The sequence below is a fragment of the Pelodiscus sinensis genome, chromosome 3, assembly GCF_049634645.1.
Source record: "Pelodiscus sinensis isolate JC-2024 chromosome 3, ASM4963464v1, whole genome shotgun sequence".
NCBI lineage: Eukaryota > Metazoa > Chordata > Testudines > Trionychidae > Pelodiscus > Pelodiscus sinensis.
Window position 1 is genome coordinate 137,877,580 of NC_134713.1, and position 20,047 is coordinate 137,897,626.

Below are 20,047 nucleotides of genomic sequence, written 5' to 3' on the forward strand. Positions count from 1 at the left end.
GTTTTGACTGACACTCCTTGTATGCAGGCATCTTTCCCAAGAGAGAGTACATGCAGAAACTACCCCAAATGGAAAAAGTTTTAACTTAGCTGCTGATGAATTCATGTGGTAAAGCTACTATCCACTGCTCTCACTTGCACTGGATTTACCTCTGCTGTTGCATACATTTTTGTGGTTACTGACTCAACTACGCTTCACTTCTTACTCCACGGTGTTTGCTGAGGTGGCCTGAAACCCCATTCTCAGAGACACATGAAAGCTAGCAGGGTGCCTCCACAAGAATAGAACTGGCAGCAACAACTTTCTAGCTGAAATCACACAAGTTACTAGATATAAAACCAGTTTGGTTCTCACAGTGTGGACTGTCGTATACTCCTTATAGATGATGGGTTGCAGGGCTGTTAATACTAAATCATGCTTCTGTACCAGATTTGGACTGACTACAGCACATCCTTCACTAACAAAGATAACAAGTGTTCTAAGATACTTTAATGCACTGTAAGGTATGGCTAGTACCAGCTCAGGTAAGGTATGTCACACATGGGATCAGCTGGTGACTAACCACTGTAATACATCTTTAGCATTCCATCACATCTCTTTCCCCTTAGGAATGTAAAACTGCCATTTAAAAAAATGTATCCAATCATGTTATGCCTTTCAAGTACAGGCAGTCCCCGAGTTACGCGGATCCGACTTATGTCGGATCTGCAGTTACGAACGGGGCTTTTCTCGCCCCGGAGGACACGGGTGGCGAGACCGCCCAGACGCGCCATGGTCACGCCTCCAGCGTCCTCCGGGGCGAGAAAAGCTGCTCCGCGTCTCCCTGGTCTTCTGGGGGGGCCCCCCCAGCAGACCAGGGAGACACGGAGCAAAGCCGCAGAGGATGCAGGCGGGACAGCGGCACGTCTCTGCGGTCCCGCTGCCCGCGTCTCCCTGGTTTGCTTGGCGGGGGGGGGGGGGGGCGCAACTAGTGCGCCCTCCCCCCCCAGCAGACCAGGCTTTTCTCGCCGCTGACGCCTGGGGTAGAGCAGCTGGGGCGCTGCCGGGTTGGTCCCGCAGCGCGGCTCCTCGGCGCTACTGGCAGCACCCCAGCTGCTCTGCCCTGGTGTCCCCAAGTCAGCCGCTGCTGAAACTGACCAGCAGCTGACTACTGGAAGCCCGAGGCAGAGTTGCTCTGTCCCGGGCTTCCTGGAATCAGCCGCTGATCAGTTTCAGCAGCGGCTGACTTGGGGCACCTGGGGCAGAGCAGCTGGGGTGCTGCCGGGTTGGTCCGCGCAGCGCAGAGGTTCGGCGCTGCAGGGACCTACCTGGCAGCGCCCCAGCTGCTCTGTCCCAGGCGTCCAGATTCAGCTGCTGTTGAAACTGATCAGCGGCTGATTCCAGGAAGCCCGGGGCAGAGCAACTCTGCCTCGGGTTTCCTGTAGTCAGCCGCTGGTCAGTTTCAGCAGCGGCTGAATCTGGACGCCAGTTCCGACTTACATACAAATTCGACTTAAGAACAAACCTACAGTCCCTATCTTGTACGTAACCCGAGGACTGCCTATATGTTATTTCTACATACTTAGTAAAATAGACCACTGTGACTAGAGATGTTAATCATGTAATACAGTAACCATATAACCACTAAAAATCTTAATGGTTACTCATATTGTGGGCTGAACCTGCAGTGAAGCCTCTGTTGGAGCAGGGCCACCAGCCCTTGCTGGCCCAGCTCCCAGGGAGCAGGCTTTGCGGTAGCAGCAACGCTGCCTCTCTGGGAACCAGCTGAGTTTAACTGATACCATTTACCAATAAGCATTAGCTTATTGGTTAAGCACTTAATTGATTAAACTCTAACATGTCTATGACCAGGTAATGATGTTGTCTAAATTCACGTAAATATGCAGCTAGTCCTTTTCAAGGTCTGTATGGGTGGGGGGGGAGGGGATGTTGAGGATTCCTTGTGATGTACTGATTTGTTAGTTTTGTCATGTTCATGTGCAGATACTTTTATTCTTTAAGTCCTTGGTGTTGCCTGGCCACCACGTTGGCTTATTGATGGCCTTTAGTTAGTCCTTCATGTCCTTCATGAATGAGATTTAGGATTTTTCCTTTCACAGAATTTGGAACGATGACGCAGTCACCTTTTATTAGTTAATCTGACTCGCTTAATTGACCACATAGTTTTTTTCTCACCTAACTGATCACATTGTCTTTTGTTGCCTCCTTAGTGTCCTTTGGATACTTGAGCTAGCTGCCCTCGCTTAACTCACAACTTCTTGAAACTGTGTATCCGTCAAGGTTCCTTTCTGTAGCTGATGTAGTCTCTTTTCTGACACTGGCCTTTGAGTCCAGAGCATCCATGTACACCTTCTCATCATTTTTGATCTCATAGGTAGTTGAATGTAAAGTTGGTTTCTGTGACAGTCAGCTACCACCTGACTTTTCCTAGGAATATATTTTTAAATGGTTAAATCACATTAATCTTAACAAAAGATGGCATCTCAGCAGTGCTTGATCCAAGATTTTTTTTCTAATCAGGGTTACAATTGGTTTATGATCTGTTATCAGTGTGAAATAATTTAATCTACACTGATCTCTGTAAAAGCTATGATGTACACGTTTCCTAGGCACTCCTTTTCAATCTGTGCATTTTGGTTTACTACTTCTGTGACTGTGAGAACAAAATGCAGTGTTGGCATTCTGATCCATGTTATTGCAACAATACAACTCGGCCATACCTGCTTGCATCCACACTGGCCATTGAGGGAAAAACTGAAATATTAAGGTGGTTTTTTTTTTTTAAACCTTTTGGAAGGCAGTTTCTTTATTTTGTCCTCCCCCCCCTCCCCCCCGCAATAAAGTTGGCCTTTCATAGTTCATTCAGTGCTTGTCAATATAGAATGGTGTCATGGGAATCCACCAAGGTAACCTGTATGTGTGTCAGATCTGATATATTTATTGGTGCATTCCATTCTCAAATCACTTTTACTTTATCAATGCTAGGACTGACTTAGAGATGTAGCTGTGTTAGTCTGGTCTTGCTGAAACAAAAGACAGGAGTATGCAGCACTTCAAAGACTAACAAGATGGTTTATTAGGTTATGAGCTTTCATGGGCCAGACCCACTTCCTCAAATCAAATTGTGGAAGAAAATTGGCATGACCATACATTGGCATGTACCAAAGGGATACAATTAAAAAAAAATAAACACATATAAAATAGATCAGATTTTAGAACAGAGGGGGGATGAGGGGAGGAAGGTTAATGTCTATGAGGTGATAATTGGGGAAGCTATCTTTGTAATGGGTGAGATAATTATTATCTTTGTTAAAGCCCATTTGTAAAGTGTCAAATTTAAGCATGAATGACAGTTCAGAGATATGTTCTCTTCGAAGTTTTGTGTTAATGCCTCTTTGAAGCAGGATGCAGGTAGTAAGATCGTTGAGACAATGCCGAGGCTGGCTGAAATGGCAAACTTTTTTCTTTGTGAAACTGTCTGTCTGTTTTGTGTGCATTGATTCTTTAGCGAAGTGTTTGAGAAGTTTGTCCAATATACATAGGAGATGGACACTGTTGGGACATGATGGCATAAATTATATTTCTGATTTAATATTTCAAGTTTTTGGGACAGACAGTGAAGATTTGGTATAGGTTAAAAATACATTTTTCCTTGTTTAGCTTCAGTCCAGCTTGATCAAGCTTAGAACTTCGTGGAAGGTTTTGTTGTGTTCTTCTTTGATGACCCACATATCAAAATATGATCCATAAAAACTGCAACTTTCCCAAAGCATATGATAATATTATTAGATTAGCACTCCATTTGGAAACAGGAATTTACCAGGATCCGTACAAGGCATTTAGCTTGAGAAAACACTGCAGCTCCTTCCACTAAGAGGAGGAAGTTATCCAGTAGTGGGAGGATATATTTTTCTCTTCTAATTGCTTCTTTACGTCTTACACTCTTCACGTGTATTTTTCTTCATAACCAATACCCTGCTGGGCACATCATGCTGTTGGCTCAGTGATTTCTTCAATAGCACCAATCTGTTCCATTTTCTTTAATTTAGCTTCCACTGTATGAACCAAGTTGATACAAATCCTGTGTATATTGTCCAGTTCAATATTGTCTCCAAGTTATTTGTACTGGATTTCCTTTCCGAAGTCAACTGTCACCAAATACTCCCTCAACTTCATCTACTTTGGCCACTGGGTCCATCATGACTTGGGATGTGAAAGGTTAACCAGTAAACCTCACCCATCAGGGCAGGGGCTGGTGCAGACGAGTCGTCCCAGAATCTTTGTTGCTTTTCCTCCTGCCTCTGCAACCTCAGTTGCTGTTTCCCTTCTGTTTCTCGTCTCCTTCACTGCGAGTTTGGTTACTTCTGCCACCACGTCACGTACGCCTCGGCTAGGACAAGATTCTCTAGCTGCAACTGCATGAGGCGCCTGCACCAACTCGGGCGGGCCCGACAGCTTTTCCCATGCGAGAACCCGCGAGACCAGCCGAGTTTTCCTGACGACACTTGGCGGCGCTACCCGGCACCGCTGTTCCTAGCCCACGCGAGGAACCCAAACCGGGCGCCGGGGAGCGGCTGCGCAGCATTTCAGCCTCCGGCAGGCGCCCCAGCACACCTGGCGGGGAAGGGCGGGAGGTAGGCCGGAGCCCCGCCTCACAGGCAGGAATTCCCCGCGTCAGCCCCGCCCAGCAGGGGCGGCGGAAGGGGCAGGGCCAGGCAGCCGCCCCAACCCCAGGCTGCGACAGTGGCCACAGCCCACGCACTTCGGCCGCTCTCCTCTAGGGGCTCTGAGCGAAGAGAAGCGGGGGCGGAGTCTCCCCGCACGCAAGGCGGTGACGCGAGCCCAGCCCCGCCCCCTTCTCCCTGAGCCGTTGGCAACTGCGCTTTTGCTTTTTTCTCTTTCACCCCCTCGCTCCCGAGGTCAGTTCCGTATCCGGCGTGGGCGCGTCACTTCCTGTTCACGCCGGCGCTCTCTCTTTCTCCCTCTCCCCGGACCCGGATGGTGACTGGTGGCGGCCGCTGGGACTGTCACTGAGCGGCTCCCCGGGCCTCTTGTCCTGAGCGGTGGCAGCGGCCGGGAAGATGGCGGCGGCGGCGGCGGCTTTGGCAGGGGCCTCGTGCTCCTCGGCGGCCGCCGCTGGCCCCGCGTCGGTCTCCGCAGCGCCGGGCCCTTGCGAGTGGGTGCTGCTGCGGGACGGCTGCCTGCGCTGCGACGCCGACGGGCTCTGCAGCCTCTGCTACCACCCGGCTCTTAACGCCATCCTGGCCGTGACCGCCTGCGGCGCCATCAAAGTCATCGACGGTACCTCGGGGGCCACGCTGCAGGCCTCGGCGCTCAACGGTGAGACCCGGCCTGGAGCGGGGAGGCGCCGGCGGCGCCAGCTCGGGCTCTGCCGCGGGGGGCCGGGGCTCGCTAAAGGCCAGAGAGCCCGGGGCGGGAGATGGTCTTGAGGTAGTTGCGGAGTCGGGTTTCCAGCGGCTCCGGGGCAGGTGGGGAAGGGCCGCTGCTTGCCGGCTTTTTTCTTCCCTGGTTGCTTCACCGCCCGGCTTAGGGGCGGGGGCGATGCAGCGCCTGTTGCGGTTGGTTCTTAGGTCCCGGGCTGTCTTGTGTCTGGGGTAACCGGGTGGGAGGTTGGGTGTCTCCTCTCTCGTCCCGTCCTGGCCGTACCTGAGGAGAGCAGGGCTACCAGCCCTGCCGAGACCAGCTGCTGCTCGGTGAGAATGGGGGTGGTGGGGTTGCTCGTGGGCGGGCAGATGGGGGTGGGCTTATCTGCATTTTCGGTTTCTCTGGGCTCCTCTTCAGTTTCCTGCTTCTGTGGAAGAAACTTGATAAATCTCTATTTTTCTCAGAGGTTTATGGACAGTGTCAGGGTCAGCACTGAGACTGCCTTGTTGGAAAATAAAATATCATTTTCCTCTGAGGTGCTGGTGGAGCATCTCAGAGTTATTAAAGCGAAAGTGTTTCACAACTAAGTGCATGCAGTGCCCTTATGTGATGCAGTGTCCTTGATTGCTTTATAGTGTTGCTTTGTATGTAACACTATTACATAGTAAAGGGTCCCAGTTATTAGTACAAACTTGCTGACCTGAATCAGGCATTATTTTAATCTTTATTGATCAAGGTGCCTGTTACCGTGTACTGCAAATTGAGTCTTGATTTAAATGATTAAAAACCCAGATATTAAGTGTATGACACAGATCATGTTGGTTAAAATGTATTTTACGTCAAAAAGTAATGTTTGACATCTCTTGCAGATTTAACTTTGATGTCAAATGACTTTAGATTCAAAAACTTTTCTGAGGCTTTGACATGTTTTCCTGGGCTTTTGTGGTCCTTGATACTTATTGGTGTTATTTCTGGAGGGTCAAAAGGCTTTCACTAGTCACTGCTTTTGTGGGCATAAGAGTTCAACACCTTTTCTAATAATTATTACATTTTCTCTTTGTTTTGCTTTTCTGCCTTGCTTAGGAAACTGATATTTGGAAGATAAGTCTCATGTATGAGGGTTAAATCAGTTTCCCTGTTCATTAATTATCTTCTAACACAGTAAAAAAGAATATCCTGAAAGGAGTTCATCGTTTAGAGAAATAATCTTTAACATACACAAATTTAAGTCTAGTATGTTACTATTCTTCCCCTTGTGCTTTTAACCTTAAAATTATGTAATTAGACTTTATTAATGGGAGTTACTTCTTTTGAAATGTCGGTAACCACTACTGATGGAAGTATTGATGGCAGTGTATTTAGCATAGTAAAATCAAGTCCTGTAATAATTTCCCACAAATTTTGCCACTTAGACGTGGGTAAGATTTCTTATTGAATATTAGCATAAATTATAAGATCAAACTTTGCGAGTGAGCAAAGATTAGAAATGTGCACTCACTACTTTCATTAAGATATATAATTCCTCCATGGTAATGGTCTCAATTTTTAAGTCTCTCATTTACAAAGTATCAGTTTCATCGTCCATCAGTGGCAACACAATTGCAAAGTTGCCACTGAATACTTAATTTGGTCTGAAGAACCGTTATTCTTTTTTGAGTAATTGTCATCAACATGGATTCCACTTCAGATGACTATATGCCTGTGAACAGATTCTTTATGTCTAGCAGTGCCTTTTGGTGTTTTACCTGGGGTTATAACCTGGGGGTAGCTGCTTTTTAATGCCTGTAACAGAGAGATGGAACCCCCGTAGTGTCCGCTTATTCTGATGACTGAAAGATCTCTTGTTAGACTGGGTAGCGGTAAATGGTTTTTGCTGTTTTTGCACAGCACAATGAGATTTTGGTCTATGACTAGGGTCTACAGGCATGATGGCAATGGAAATCAACAATATTTTTTTTGTTTTCACACGCAGTCAAAAAAACTTTTATAATACACTTAGGGGATATCTCTTGGATCAGGACCACAATGGCTGAAATAAAATCCTTGGGATTTAAAACTTGCCTTTTGTGAGGCTTTTATCCCATACAGTGATGGGCACTGCAGGTATGTCTTTCCCCGCGGAGAGGGACCCATCCCTGACAATTACTCAGTCTATTGCTCCTTCTCAAAGAGGACACATAAAGCAAGTAATGCTGTCTTTCAGAGCCTTGGGCAAAAGATTCTGCCAAGCCTGAACAGTCACTTTGGAGTAGTGCTCCTATAATCTGGAGCGCTACGGCCAACTCCCAGTTTCACTTTTCAGAAGATTGAGCCCTTCGCTTTCCAACAATGATAGAGCTTATCTCTGCTCTGTTAGTCATCAAAGACATATAGGAAGGTATGTTGCTTCCAGCATGAGTGGTAGGCACAGATCACCCTCTCTGGCTGCTCCTATGGCTCCTGTGGCCATGGCTGTGTTGCGGGTGGCATCTGCTCCTACTGCAGCCCCGGCCAGATATATGTAACTCTGGAACAAAGTAAGGGACATTTCAGAGGTAAGCCTTTGTGGAAATAATATAAAACCAAGCAGGTGTGAAAGAAATAGGTTTACTGTAAATTTACTGTAGATTACTGCTTCACGTTGTTGAGAAATTTTAATTTTGTTAAATTGAAAGATTAAAAAATGAAATGAAAATGGTGTTGTTAATTTTTAACTTTTATAAAATAAACTTGCAAATCCAAACTTGCAATGGAAACTAGGACAAATAACAAAGGATGAATATAGGCAAGCAACACAGGAATGCAGGGGCAAGATTAGAAAGGCAAAGGCACAAAATGAGATCAAACTAGCTACAGGCATAAAGGGAAACAAGAAGACCTTTTATAAATACATTAGAAGCAAGAGGAAGACCAAGGACAGGGTAGGCCCACTGCTCAGTGAGGAGGGAGAAGCAGTAACAGGAAACTTGGAAATGGCGGAGATGCTCAATGACTTCTTTGTTTCGGTCTTCACCGAGAAGTCTGGAGGTGTGCCTAACGTAGTGAATACAAGCAGAGAGAGGGTAAGTTTAGAAGATAGGATACACAAAGAACAAGTTAAAAATCACTTAGGAAAGTTAGATGTCAGCAAGTCACCAGGTCCTGATGAAATGCATCCCAGGATACTCAAGGAGCTGATAGAGGAGGTATCTGAGCCTTTAGCTATGATCTTTGAAAAATCATGGAAGACGGGAGATTCCAGAAGACTGGAAAAGGGCAAATATTGTGCCCATCTATAAAAAGGGGAATAAGAACAACCCAGGAAACTACAGACCGGTCAGTTTAACGTCTGTCCCAGGAAAGATAATGGAGCAGGTAATTAAGGAAATCATATGCAAACACTTGGAAGGTAATAAAGTGATAGGGAATAGCCAGCATGGGTTTGTGAAGAACAAGTCATGCCAAACTAATCTGATAGCTTTCATTGATAGGATAACGAGCCTTGTGGATAAGGGAGAAGCGGTGGATGTCATATACCTAGACTTTAGTAAGGCATTTGATACGGTCTCGCATGATATTCTTATTGATAAACTAGGCAAATATAATTTAGATAGGGCCACGATAAGGTGGGTGCATAATTGGCTGGATAACCGTAGTCAGAGAGTTGTTGTTAACGGTGCTAAATCCTGCTGGAAAGGGATAACACGTGGAGTTCCGCAGGGGTCTGTTTTGGGACCCGTACTGTTCAATATCTTCATCAATGATGTAGATATTGGGATAGAGAGTACGCTTATTAAGTTTGCAGATGATACCAAACTGGGTGGGGTTGCAACTTCTTTGGAGGATAGGGACGTAATTCAAAATGACCTTAGCAAGTTAGAGAAATGGTCAGAGGTAAACAGGATGAAGTTTAATAAAGAGAAATGCAAAGTGCTCCACTTAGGAAGGAACAATCAGTTCCACACATACAAGATGGGAAGCGACTGTCTAGGAAGGAGCATGGCGGAAAGGGATGTAGGGGTCATAGTGGACCACAAGCTGAATATGAGTCAACAGTGTGATGCTGTTGCAAAAAAAGCAAATATGATTCTAGGTTGTATCAACAGGTGTGTTGTAAGCAAAACTCGTGAAGTCATTCTGCTGCTCTACTCTGCACTAGTTAGGCCTCAGCTGGAGTATTGTGTCCAGTTCTGGGCGCCACGTTTCAAGAAAGATGTGGAGAAATTGGAAAAGGTACAGAGAAGAGCGACAAGAATGATTAAAGATCTAGAGAACATGACCTATGAAGCCAGGCTTCATGAACTGGGCTTGTTTAGTTTGGAAAAAAGAAGATTAAGGGGGGACATGATAGCGGTTTTCAAATATCTAAAAGGGTGTCACAAGGAGGAAGGAGAAAATTTGTTCCTCTTGGTTTCTGAGGCCAGGACAAGGAGTAATGGGCTTAAAGTGCAGCAGGGGAGGTTTAGATTGGACATTAGGAAAAAATTCCTAACTGTCAGGGTGGTCAAATATTGGAATAAATTGCCAAGGGAGGTGGTGGAATCTCCCTCTCTGGAGATATTTAAGAACAGGTTAGATAGACATCTGTCAGGGATGGTGTAGACGGAGCTTGTTCCTGCCTTGAGGGCGGGGGGCTGGACTCGATGACCTCTCGAGGTCCCTTCCAGTCCTATGATTCTATGAATATGCCATAATTAAAGTAAATGCATTTAGGGCTATGTAATTGGAATTAAATTAAATAATACATTTACTATAGTGATAATATTTTTGTACAGAGAACTACTTTAACTTGATGTTGTAAATAAATGATGTACTTCTGATTGGCTTTTCATTCAGAAGGATTCCAAAATTATTTTCAAACTGTGAGAATTCATTTATCTGCCACTTAACTACTGGCATGCTTTTAAATGAAGGTGGCTATTCTGTGCTCTCAACTTAAATTAGGGAGAAAATGGGTAAATAATTTCACTAATGACTCAACTCTGGAGAATTTAGGTAGTCTGAAAACAACTTACTAAACTTGTATCTGTGTATATGCAAGGTTTAACACATCTTTTCTGAAAAATTCTGGAGCTATGACATAGAGAATAACCAAAGTGTAACTTTGGCATGGGATAATGTCTATTCCACAGAATTGCTCTTGATTTTGAACTTTCACGGGAGGGAAAAATATTTAATTCTCATGGTTTGGAAGACAACCTTGCCTGTGTGAACCAAATGTAGTTGAAAATGTTTTTCTGCCCTTATGTATACTAGAGATTTCTTTCCCTAAATTTGTCATCCGTCTAACATGCCTATAATGTTCCTCTCATGTCAGCTCGTACTTCTAGTGTTGCAAATGCATTAAATCGAATCTAAATAATGGTGGTATTTTAAGTAAAGCTAACTGCCCATGCATATTAATTTCTAATATGGGTGGAGACTGCTGGTGTAGTAGCCCCAATAAATATCTCACTTGCAAGCTTTGCCCAAAGTGAACAAGATTTTCTGTTGCTACGTCTTTCACCAGCTATGTTAAAATCATAACTTGGTGACTAGGGCCATCCCTGGGAGGACATGGGACTGGGTGCAACCCCCCCCAGCCACAGGTCCTACCACCACACATCTGCTTTGCCCTGCTTTATCCCCACTGCATCCCTTCCCTTCAGCCTCGTTCCTGCTCTGATCCCTTCCCACCACTGCTGTACCCATTGCCTCCCTCATTACATCCCTTCCCTGAACCCCGCCCTCCCCTAAGCAATGCATGGGGCAACCTCTCCCCCCCCCAGACTCACCACTGTGGCAGGAAGCAAAGTGCAGCAGGCTGAGAGGTGGGCAGCAGGGTGGAGTGGACCAGGTTGCCATGTTCTGGCTCCTGCTGCTGTAGTGGGGGTAGGGGGACTAGCCTCTGCTGCCGTCCCTTGCCAGTCCCTTCAGGTAATCCCCCAGGTACTATGGAGCCCTCCATAACGTGGGGCTTGGAGTGGCCATCCTGAACCATCCTATGGATGAAAGGGCTGTGATGGTGATATGTCTTATTATAAGGTATCATCTTGGCATCTACTTTCATGCTGACATTTGACTCGTACAATTAAGAGCGAGAGAGATCCAGGGCCAGTTGAACTGGAGCATATGAGAAATCAGGATATGTGAGTAAGCATGTTCAGGAGTGCCAAATACTGCCCGGAGAAGATAAGGACTTAGTGGGATATTTTCATAATCACTTAAGGTTTTAGTTTCTCAAGCACCATTGAATATCAGTGGGACTTTTGCACCTATGTACCTTTAGCGCTTTTTGAAAATCCCACTGAAGATCCCATACAATAAGGCAAAAAGAAACCATGAGTCTGGTTTCAGGTGTAAAACCTAATCACTAAGGGACTGGATCAAATCTTTGTGAATTTGCTGCTCTACAAGGATGACACGGAAGTTGCTTGTCATGTAACTGGTGGGGTCTGAGGGTAAGGAGAAAATGACTAAGGAATGATGAAAAGAGAGCAGTACCTCCCACCTGCTGCATGGATCATAGTGTTTACAAGAAGTCAAACCAAGAGATGCCGATCTGTTGATCCTTCAGGATCACTTTAGGATACATATTCAGTATTTTAACTGGCGGGGAAGTGTCAGCCAATCCATTTTAGAAGGAGGAAGGAGTTTTGCTTGAGGATCCTTTACTTTAGGCCTCTAGCTCTTTGTGAAACATAACAATAGGACTGACTATACAAATTTGGGGCAGGAAAAGAGTTTTGTAGTTCTTACAGATATCACACTTAACACACGCATATTACAGATATCACAATTCAGTGTGCTTCACTTTGCATATGGAAGGTGCTGAGAATTTTCTGCCTTTCCTCCTGAAGTGGATTTTGTTTTTTCCCCTCTCCTCCACACATGCCACAGTACTTTCTCCTGTCATTGCCAATTTAGTGTTGATTTGGGAATGGATCTGTGACTGGATTCAATTTTTCTAGGTTTCTTGAGAGTGCTGTTGGTTTCCTGTTGCTCTGCCAGCAGAATACCAGTTTGCCTGACAACTGTGGAACAAAGACTTGACTCTTGTTTTGCCTACTATAGTAAGCAAGGGTTGTGCAGAAAAAATGAACCATGTCAATGCCAAGAGCATGTAGAAACACTTTTTCATGATTTTCTGGTAATTGGTGGAATGCAGGGTGGTAATTAGAATGACTGCTATTATGTTCAATGTTCCATGATTTCCTAAAGTTAGAAAAAGTTTGAAGAATCCAGTTCATATGATTCCAAGATAATTAAACTTTTCCAAACTGTGGTTCTGGGCCTGTAAATTTTAAGAACTTAATTTCCTGATTTTAGATAGTCCTGCTGTCACATGAGTGTGTATAAATCACAGTCCACTTCAGAACTTGACCTGACCCTTGGAACTAGTGGCAGTCGCTCTTGAGAGTTGCATTTGCAACTTGAACGGTCTTTGATTGCAATATCTGCTTCTGTAGTTGAAAGGAGCTTATGGAATATCATTTAATCAGCTCATGCAAATTCTAGCAACCGAAAGTAAACTAATTTCCTTGTTGGAAACATTTTATTTCTGTCTAGGTGGCAATTGTAAATATCTTTGTAGAGAATTTGTCCCATGATCCTTTGACAGCAAAAGCTTTTCTGTAAAAGTAAACTGAAGGAATTGAAATATAAAGGACGCTCAATTGCTTGATAGTCTGGACTATTCATACAGTCTTTCTATTTAATAAAATAGTACTATATAATACATGTTATCATACAGAGGTAACAACTGTATTTGCCATTTATGGCTTAGTTAAACGATATCCAATACTTCTCAATTTTGAACATAAATGGTTTTCAGTGGGCCCTTGAGATAGCTATTTAAACTAATTAAGTGGAATTTACATTTTAATACTATTGATACTGTCTGTAGAAATTATTTTTTTTCTGTAGAATGAAATATTTTCCTTGCCTGCTGTTGTATTTGTCCATTTTCTCTGTGAGGAACTCCAGCACGTTGGCAAGAGTATAGTTTACAAATGCTTGATTTTTTTTCCATCAAAAGTGTTCCATCCTTTTTTTAGGACAGCAAGAACTAAGACTTGACAACTCTGCTATGATCCCATGGTTCCTGAGGGGAGGTGCATGCCTCTCTCAGCAAGGATATGCAAAAATAATACATTTACACACACACTTTTCAATGGAAACCAGGAGAGTTGACAGGTCATTGATACCAAAATTCTGGTTGAGAAAGGCACCTGGGCACAACAATTTCAGACTCCTTATGTATAAATTTAGAACAGTAGGTTTTATGTAGATCACTTTTGAGTTTGAGAGAGATACCATAGGTGCTAATCTGAAATAATAGACTGCAAATAGAAGATTAGTTAACAGGTTAGTTGTAGAATTAGAATTAGTTTATTATTTGGAGGAAGAAGAATACAGGAAGTTTGAAGTTTAAATACCTTGCAGTGCTTCATTGAAAACTGTGGAGTTCTGTGTGATATTTAAAATTCATTTAAAGGATAATAGGGTGGGGATAGAGTAGCAATATACATTATTGTGCACAATGTAAAATAATACATATAGGTAAAATTATTCTGACTACTCACAGCTTGATGGGATATGAAGTATCAAGTTCTCCTGAGGAAGTTTGGCTTTTGGTTTTTCTGTTACATGGCAGGGGGGAGGAGCCACCCCAGTGTAGAGATTAGGGATGTATGGGAGTAATCGATTACCAGATAGACCTAGGCTTATCAGGTAGTTGAGTCGGCTACTCTCATCACCCCCTCACCCCCCTTGCTGCCTTTGTATCGGGGCAGCAAGATGGGTAAGCAGGAGCTGATGCTGGGGGAAGCCAGCTTAAAAGCTGGTTTCCCCCCAGCACTGTTTCTACAGTGCTACCTCCCCCCCCCCCCGCCCCCCGCTGCTTCTGTCATGGGGCTGGAGCTGCTGCCATGAAGCAGCCCCTGTCTACAGGGGGTCCCAGTGGGGTGTTGGAATCCCTATGCATATAGCGACTGTTTCATGGTAGCAACTGTTTCATGGTATGCGGGACTCCCAGTAGGGAGTTGAGATCAAAACCTGCTGAGGCTCCGCAACTTAAAAGGCGGTAGCGGTTGGGCAGCCTTCTACTTGGTTCCTACTACCTTTTAAATTGCAGAGCCACAGTGCAATTTAGTCCCGCACTCGGAGGGAGCTGGGACTGAGCTGAGCTGCATATTGATGAATCAAGTATCTGGGCTGTCCGCTGCCCGCGTGTTCTGCCGCTTTGCTCCCCTTCCCCCGGGTCTGCAGACCAGGGAGAGGGGGAACAAAGCAGAGCAAAGCCGCGGAGCACGCGGGCAGCGGACAGCCCAGACGTGTCTGGGCTGTCCGCTGCCCGCGTGCTCCGCTGCTTTGCTTCCTCTCCCTGGTCTGCTGGAGACCAGGGAGACGGCCCCGTTCGTAACTGCGGATCCGACATAAGGCGGATCCGCGTAACTCGGGGACTGCCTGTAGTTGATACAGATTCTGTCAACTACTCAATTAGTTAAATATCTGCCTCTTAACATTCCTAGTTGAGATGGCAGTACTACTGTCTTGCACTCCTTTGTAATCACTGAAGTGTCTTTAACATACTACTTTTAAAACTGTAAAATATATAAAGTCATAATTTGACATTTTTTCTCTCCTGGAAGAAAATTTCAGGATGACTATTAGGTATGTGAAAGGTTTACAGGTTCTAGTTAACTGGTGGGGGCTGGAGCAGCTCCCTGCCTGCTGTGGGGTAGTCATCCAAGGCAGCTCCTATCCAAGGTGAGACCAGGTGCAAAGAGGCCAAGCTGGAGCTGCCTCTGCCTGTGGTGTGGGGGAGGAAGCACATACAAGGACTACTCCTGCTGGGCTGGAGCAGCCCCTGCCTGCAGTTGGGAGGAATGGGGGTGCTCCAGGCTGGCCCCTCTGCACCTCCCTCTTTTAATTAGTTAACTGGTTAAACATGATGTTTAACTGGTTAACCAATTAAATGGGATTTTACATCCCTAATGACTATGCCTAAATACAGATTATGGTATCTTGTCTAACTGAGACTAGAAAATTAACTTTAGTTCCTTGCCTTTCCTTCTCAAATGGAAGTGGCAGGGGGATCAGGAAAAGACTCCTACCTCCACCCCCCCATATTTTTTTTGTCTACTTTCAATCATCAGGGATGGCCAGGGATGGAAATGGGACATTGAACAGGGGGAGCCAGGTCTCTGCGGTGGCATAAAACATAACCTGCTAAGCATGAGACACAGTTTCTTGCTCAAAATCTAACTGGTCACCACATGTGGGTTTGGGAAAGAAACTTTCTCCAAGTGAGATTGGCAGTGACCATGGCTCTTTTTTCCCCCACCTACCTCAGCATCATGCAGTGTAAGTCACTTGTCAGATTATCTGATTATCTATCAGTTAATTTCCTGCCATTGCTGGGAACTCAGACATTGGTGCACCTGTTCTGTGCCTGTGGAACATAATAGCGTAGTCTTTTGTGTGCCGCAGTATTTTGGATATTGGGTTCGGTGTGCAGGTGCTGGGTTTTGTTGGAATGATACATATATATAGGAGGTTAGAATTTATCTGGTGATCTCCTCTGCCCTTTATCTCTTGACTCTGAAGTTCTTGGAGAGTCTTCTCCCATCTCCACAGTACTAAGCAATGATTTTTTTTTTTTTTTTTTTTTTGTAGGTCTGTCAAATGATTTAATCATGCAGTTAAACAATAGAACATTTATTTAAATATGTTTGGGATGTTTTCTATACTTTAAAATATTTTTATTTCAATTAAAATACAACATGAAGTGTACAGTGTTTGCTTAATTTTATTACTAATATTTGCGTTGTAAGGAACATAGTATTTTTCAGTTCTTCTTATGCAAGTACTGTAGTGCAAACTCTTAATCATAAAAATTGAACTTACAAATGTAGCATGTACAAAAATGCATATCTGACACACATACATTGCAGTGTCAGCTACAAAAGTGCCATACGGATGCCTGTTTTTGCTTTCAGGTGACGTTGTAAAAAATAATGAGACCTCATTATGTTCTTTAAATGTAAATACACTTATTTCTTTTAGCAATTGGCCGAACAAGAAATCGGACTGAGTGGATCTGCAAGCACTAAAGTTTTACATTTTGTTTTTTCAGTATAGTTGTGTAAAAAAAAAAAAAAAAATCTAAGTTCCGTTTTCGTGATAGAGATTGAACTAAGTACTTGTATGAGGTGAATTGAAAACTATGTCTTATAATTTTTAAAGTACAAATCTTCATAATAAAAAATAATAATATAATAAAATTTTACACTTTTGTATTCTGTTATAAATGAAATCAATACATTTGAAAATGTAGGAAAACATCCAAAATATTTAATACATTTCTATTGTTTCAATATAATTAAAACTGTGATTGATTTTTTTTTAAATTGCAATTAATTTTTGAGTTAATGATGTGAGTTAACTGCAATTGTTTCAGTCCTAGTTTTTTAGCGTGCTCATCTGTTTAATTGCAGCTTAATTCCTACCATTGATCTGACCTGCAGTCCAGAAGAGGCATAAGTTACCTTAAAGCAGTGTTTCCCAATTGGTGCTCTGCGGAACCCTGGGAGCAAAATGAGGGGTTCTGAAAGGAGCCGGTGCTCCCCCGCCCCCTCTGAAAAAGAGAGAGAGAGAGAGACGGCTAGCCAGCAGAGGCATGGGCGGCGAGTTGTGTGGGCTTATGGTGCCCACACTCCAGCAATATTTGGAGCTGGAGCAGGTCCCGACCCCTCAGCGTGCATCCTCCAACTCCGGCCCCAGAGTGTCTCTCCCCCATCCCCGGACCTGTCCCTGCTGTGCGCAACCTTCCCTGAGCTCCCCCTCGCTGGCTGCTGCTGCGCTGCACAGCACGCTCAGACCAGTGGGTGGGGAGACGCCCGGACGTGACATAACGTCACGGCCCGGGATTTTAAACTTGCTGGGCACTGCGATACACCGCATGGCTGAGTTGCGGGTTCGGAGTCCCAAGGCCAAACACAGACTCCGGCCCCACAAAGTGGAAGGCAGAAGGTGAGGGGGAGGGAGGGACGGGAAGGGGCTTGTGCAGAGGGAAAGGGGAAGGGCTGGGAGAGGAAGGGGCTTGTGCGGAGGGGAAGGGGAAGGCACCAAAGGGACAGGGGTGGAGGAGAGGCAAATGGCAGGGGGCCAAGCGCAGACAATGAGGAAAAGGGCAGGAGGGGAGAGGTGTCAGTGGGAGGGGGACAGGGTGATGCTGGGAGGGGAGAAGGTAAGGGCATTGGGGGCTAGAAGCGTGAGGGAAGGTGCTGGGAGAAGGCTTGAAAGAAAGGGTGGGTATGAGGAAGGCTGGGATGGAGCAAGTCATGTGAGAAGGCACAGGGGCATGAGGGGAATGGGGGCAGAGGGTGGTGAAGGGTGGGCATCATGGAAAAATGGAGCGAAGTGGGCAGGGGAAGTGATTGAAGGGGGAGGCACCAGGAAGGTGCAGGGGTAAGAGAAGGTGCAGGTGCCAGGGGATTCTGGGGGTAAAGCAGAAGGGCAGACACCTGCAGTGGAGGGACCAACATTAGAGGAGAGACGCAGGGCAGGTTTGTAGAGGGAGGTGTTACAAGAGGGGATGAGGAGGCGTAGCTCACATGATCAGAGTGGGGCTGCTGGAGAAGTGGGCACAGGGGGGAGTGAAGGGCTGGTGGAGGGGGGCAGGTTGCAGGAGGGCTGAGGACAGTGAGAAGAGCAGGAGTCAGGACAGCAGAGAAGGGTGAGGAGTGGGGGGGCAGCAGACACCAGGGCTACGTCTACACTGGCCCCTTTTCCGGAAGGGGCATGTTAATTTCACCTATCGTAGTAGGGAAATCCGCGGGGGATTTAAATATCCCCCGCGGCATTTAAATAAAAATGTCCGCCGCTTTTTTCCGGCTTTTAAAAAAGCCGGAAAAGAGCGTCTACACTGACCCCGATCCTCCGGAAAAAGCGCCCTTTTCCGGAGGCTCTTATTCCTACTTTGAAGTAGGAATAAGAGTCTCCGGAAAAGGGCACTTTTTCCGGAGGATCGGGGTCAGTGTAGACGCTCTTTTCCGGCTTTTTTAAAAGCCGGAAAAAAGCGGCGGACATTTTTATTTAAATGCCGCGGGGGATATTTAAATCCCCCGCGGATTTCCCTACTACGATAGGTGAAATTAACATGCCCCTTCCGGAAAAGGGGCTGAGGTGGATGGGGGAGGGCATACAGAACAGACAGGCAGCTCAGCTGGGCTGTGAGGGGCTGCAGGGAACTGGTGCTGCACTCCCTTGAATTGTGAGGGATGGTTTTGGGGGAAGTGCAGGGAACCAGCAGGGGTGGGCAGCTTAGTTCGGTTGCAGGGGATAGAGGTGCAGAGAAGCCTAGTGGGGGGGGGGGGAGACCAGGAGCCCTGAAATGACCTCCCCTGGTCCAAAAATTCCTCATCTGGGACCAGTCCGGTCTAGAGGGTGCCAGATTAGGGAGGTCCAACTCCTACCCAAGTCGCCTCCTCGCACCCTCCCTCATAGCCAGGTACCCTACCTACCACCCAGGCTTTGTCCCCTTCGGCCCCCCAGCTCCCTCCCAGATCCTGCACCCCATCCCTATCCTGCTTCTTGGCAGCCCTCCCATCCACCCTAGCACCGCCCTGGCCCCAGCACCTTGCCTCACACCCCAGACTCAGCACCACCCTGGCCCTGGTCCTGGCCCTGGCCCCAGCACCCTGCCATCCATGCTAGCACCCAGCAGCACCCTGTTCCTTGTCCCAGAACCCTGCCAGTCACCCTAGTGCCCAGCAGGACCATGTCCCTGTCCCAGCACCTTGCCCCAGCACCCTGCCACCTGAGCCAGCATCCTTCCACCCAGTAGCACCCTCTCCCCAGCCTCAGCACCCACTAGCACTCTGTCCCCTACCCTCACCAGCACATGTGGGACCATATTAGTGAGGCTTGGGTTTTTGGAGGAGCTTGTTTTTTTGCATCTCACTTGTGTGGCCCCAACTGACTTTTCTGTGAGTCAGTGACTTTTGACTCAAAACAGGTTCCTCTCATATATAAAGACAAAGCTAAAACCTTTTGAGTTTGACATAATATTTTATTTAAGAATGAAGCCAGGCCAACAAGCCCCCAATTGGGACCAAACCCCCATTTCACTGCAACATCATAACACTCCTGCACCACCTGACCCCAAGTATGAGCCTATCATGCACTGGAACCCCCTGTCCTGAGCCTCTTACATCCCCACACTCCTGCATCCCCACATCCTCCGTCTTCTGCCACAACGTTCCTCCACCATCCACACATCACAAAACTGTGTCCTGAGCCCATCATACTCACAAACTTCTTGCCCTGAGTCCCTCACGTATCCAGCCCAAACTCCTGCACCCTCACATCCACAAGCCCTGGCTTGCTCAGCACCCCAACCTTCCACCTGAACCCAACACTCCCCAGCCTAGAGCCCCCTCCCTGAGTCAACAGTCCCTTCTCCTGCATCCAAATTTCCTCTCAGAGCTTGTACTTCTCACCCCTTCCCACACCCAAATCCCTCATTCCCACCCCATACCTCACTCTCCCTAGGTTGAGACAGGTATAAAGGCTGGGTATAGCAAGTGATGGAGAGGAAGGGAACAGAGCGGATGAGGCCTCACAGAAGGGAGATGGGGGCGTCTTGGGGAAGGAATGTGACTTTCATGAATTGGTGGGTCCCTCTCTCCTCTCCCCCCGCCCCCTCCCCCTTTTTTTT

The 20,047-nt window shown here is 46.2% G+C and overlaps 1 protein-coding gene across 1 annotated transcript in view; it reads left to right on the forward strand.

Moving 5' to 3' along the window:
- The first annotated feature begins 4,572 nt into the window (after positions 1-4,572).
- The window catches only part of BIRC6 (baculoviral IAP repeat containing 6), a 343,022-nt gene continuing 327,547 nt past the window's right edge, over positions 4,573-20,047 (forward strand). Inside the window, exon 1 of the mRNA XM_075924970.1 lies at positions 4,573-5,340. Coding sequence (XP_075781085.1) covers positions 5,082-5,340 — 259 coding nt within the window. The 5' untranslated portion in view covers positions 4,573-5,081. The remainder of the gene's footprint in view (positions 5,341-20,047) is intronic.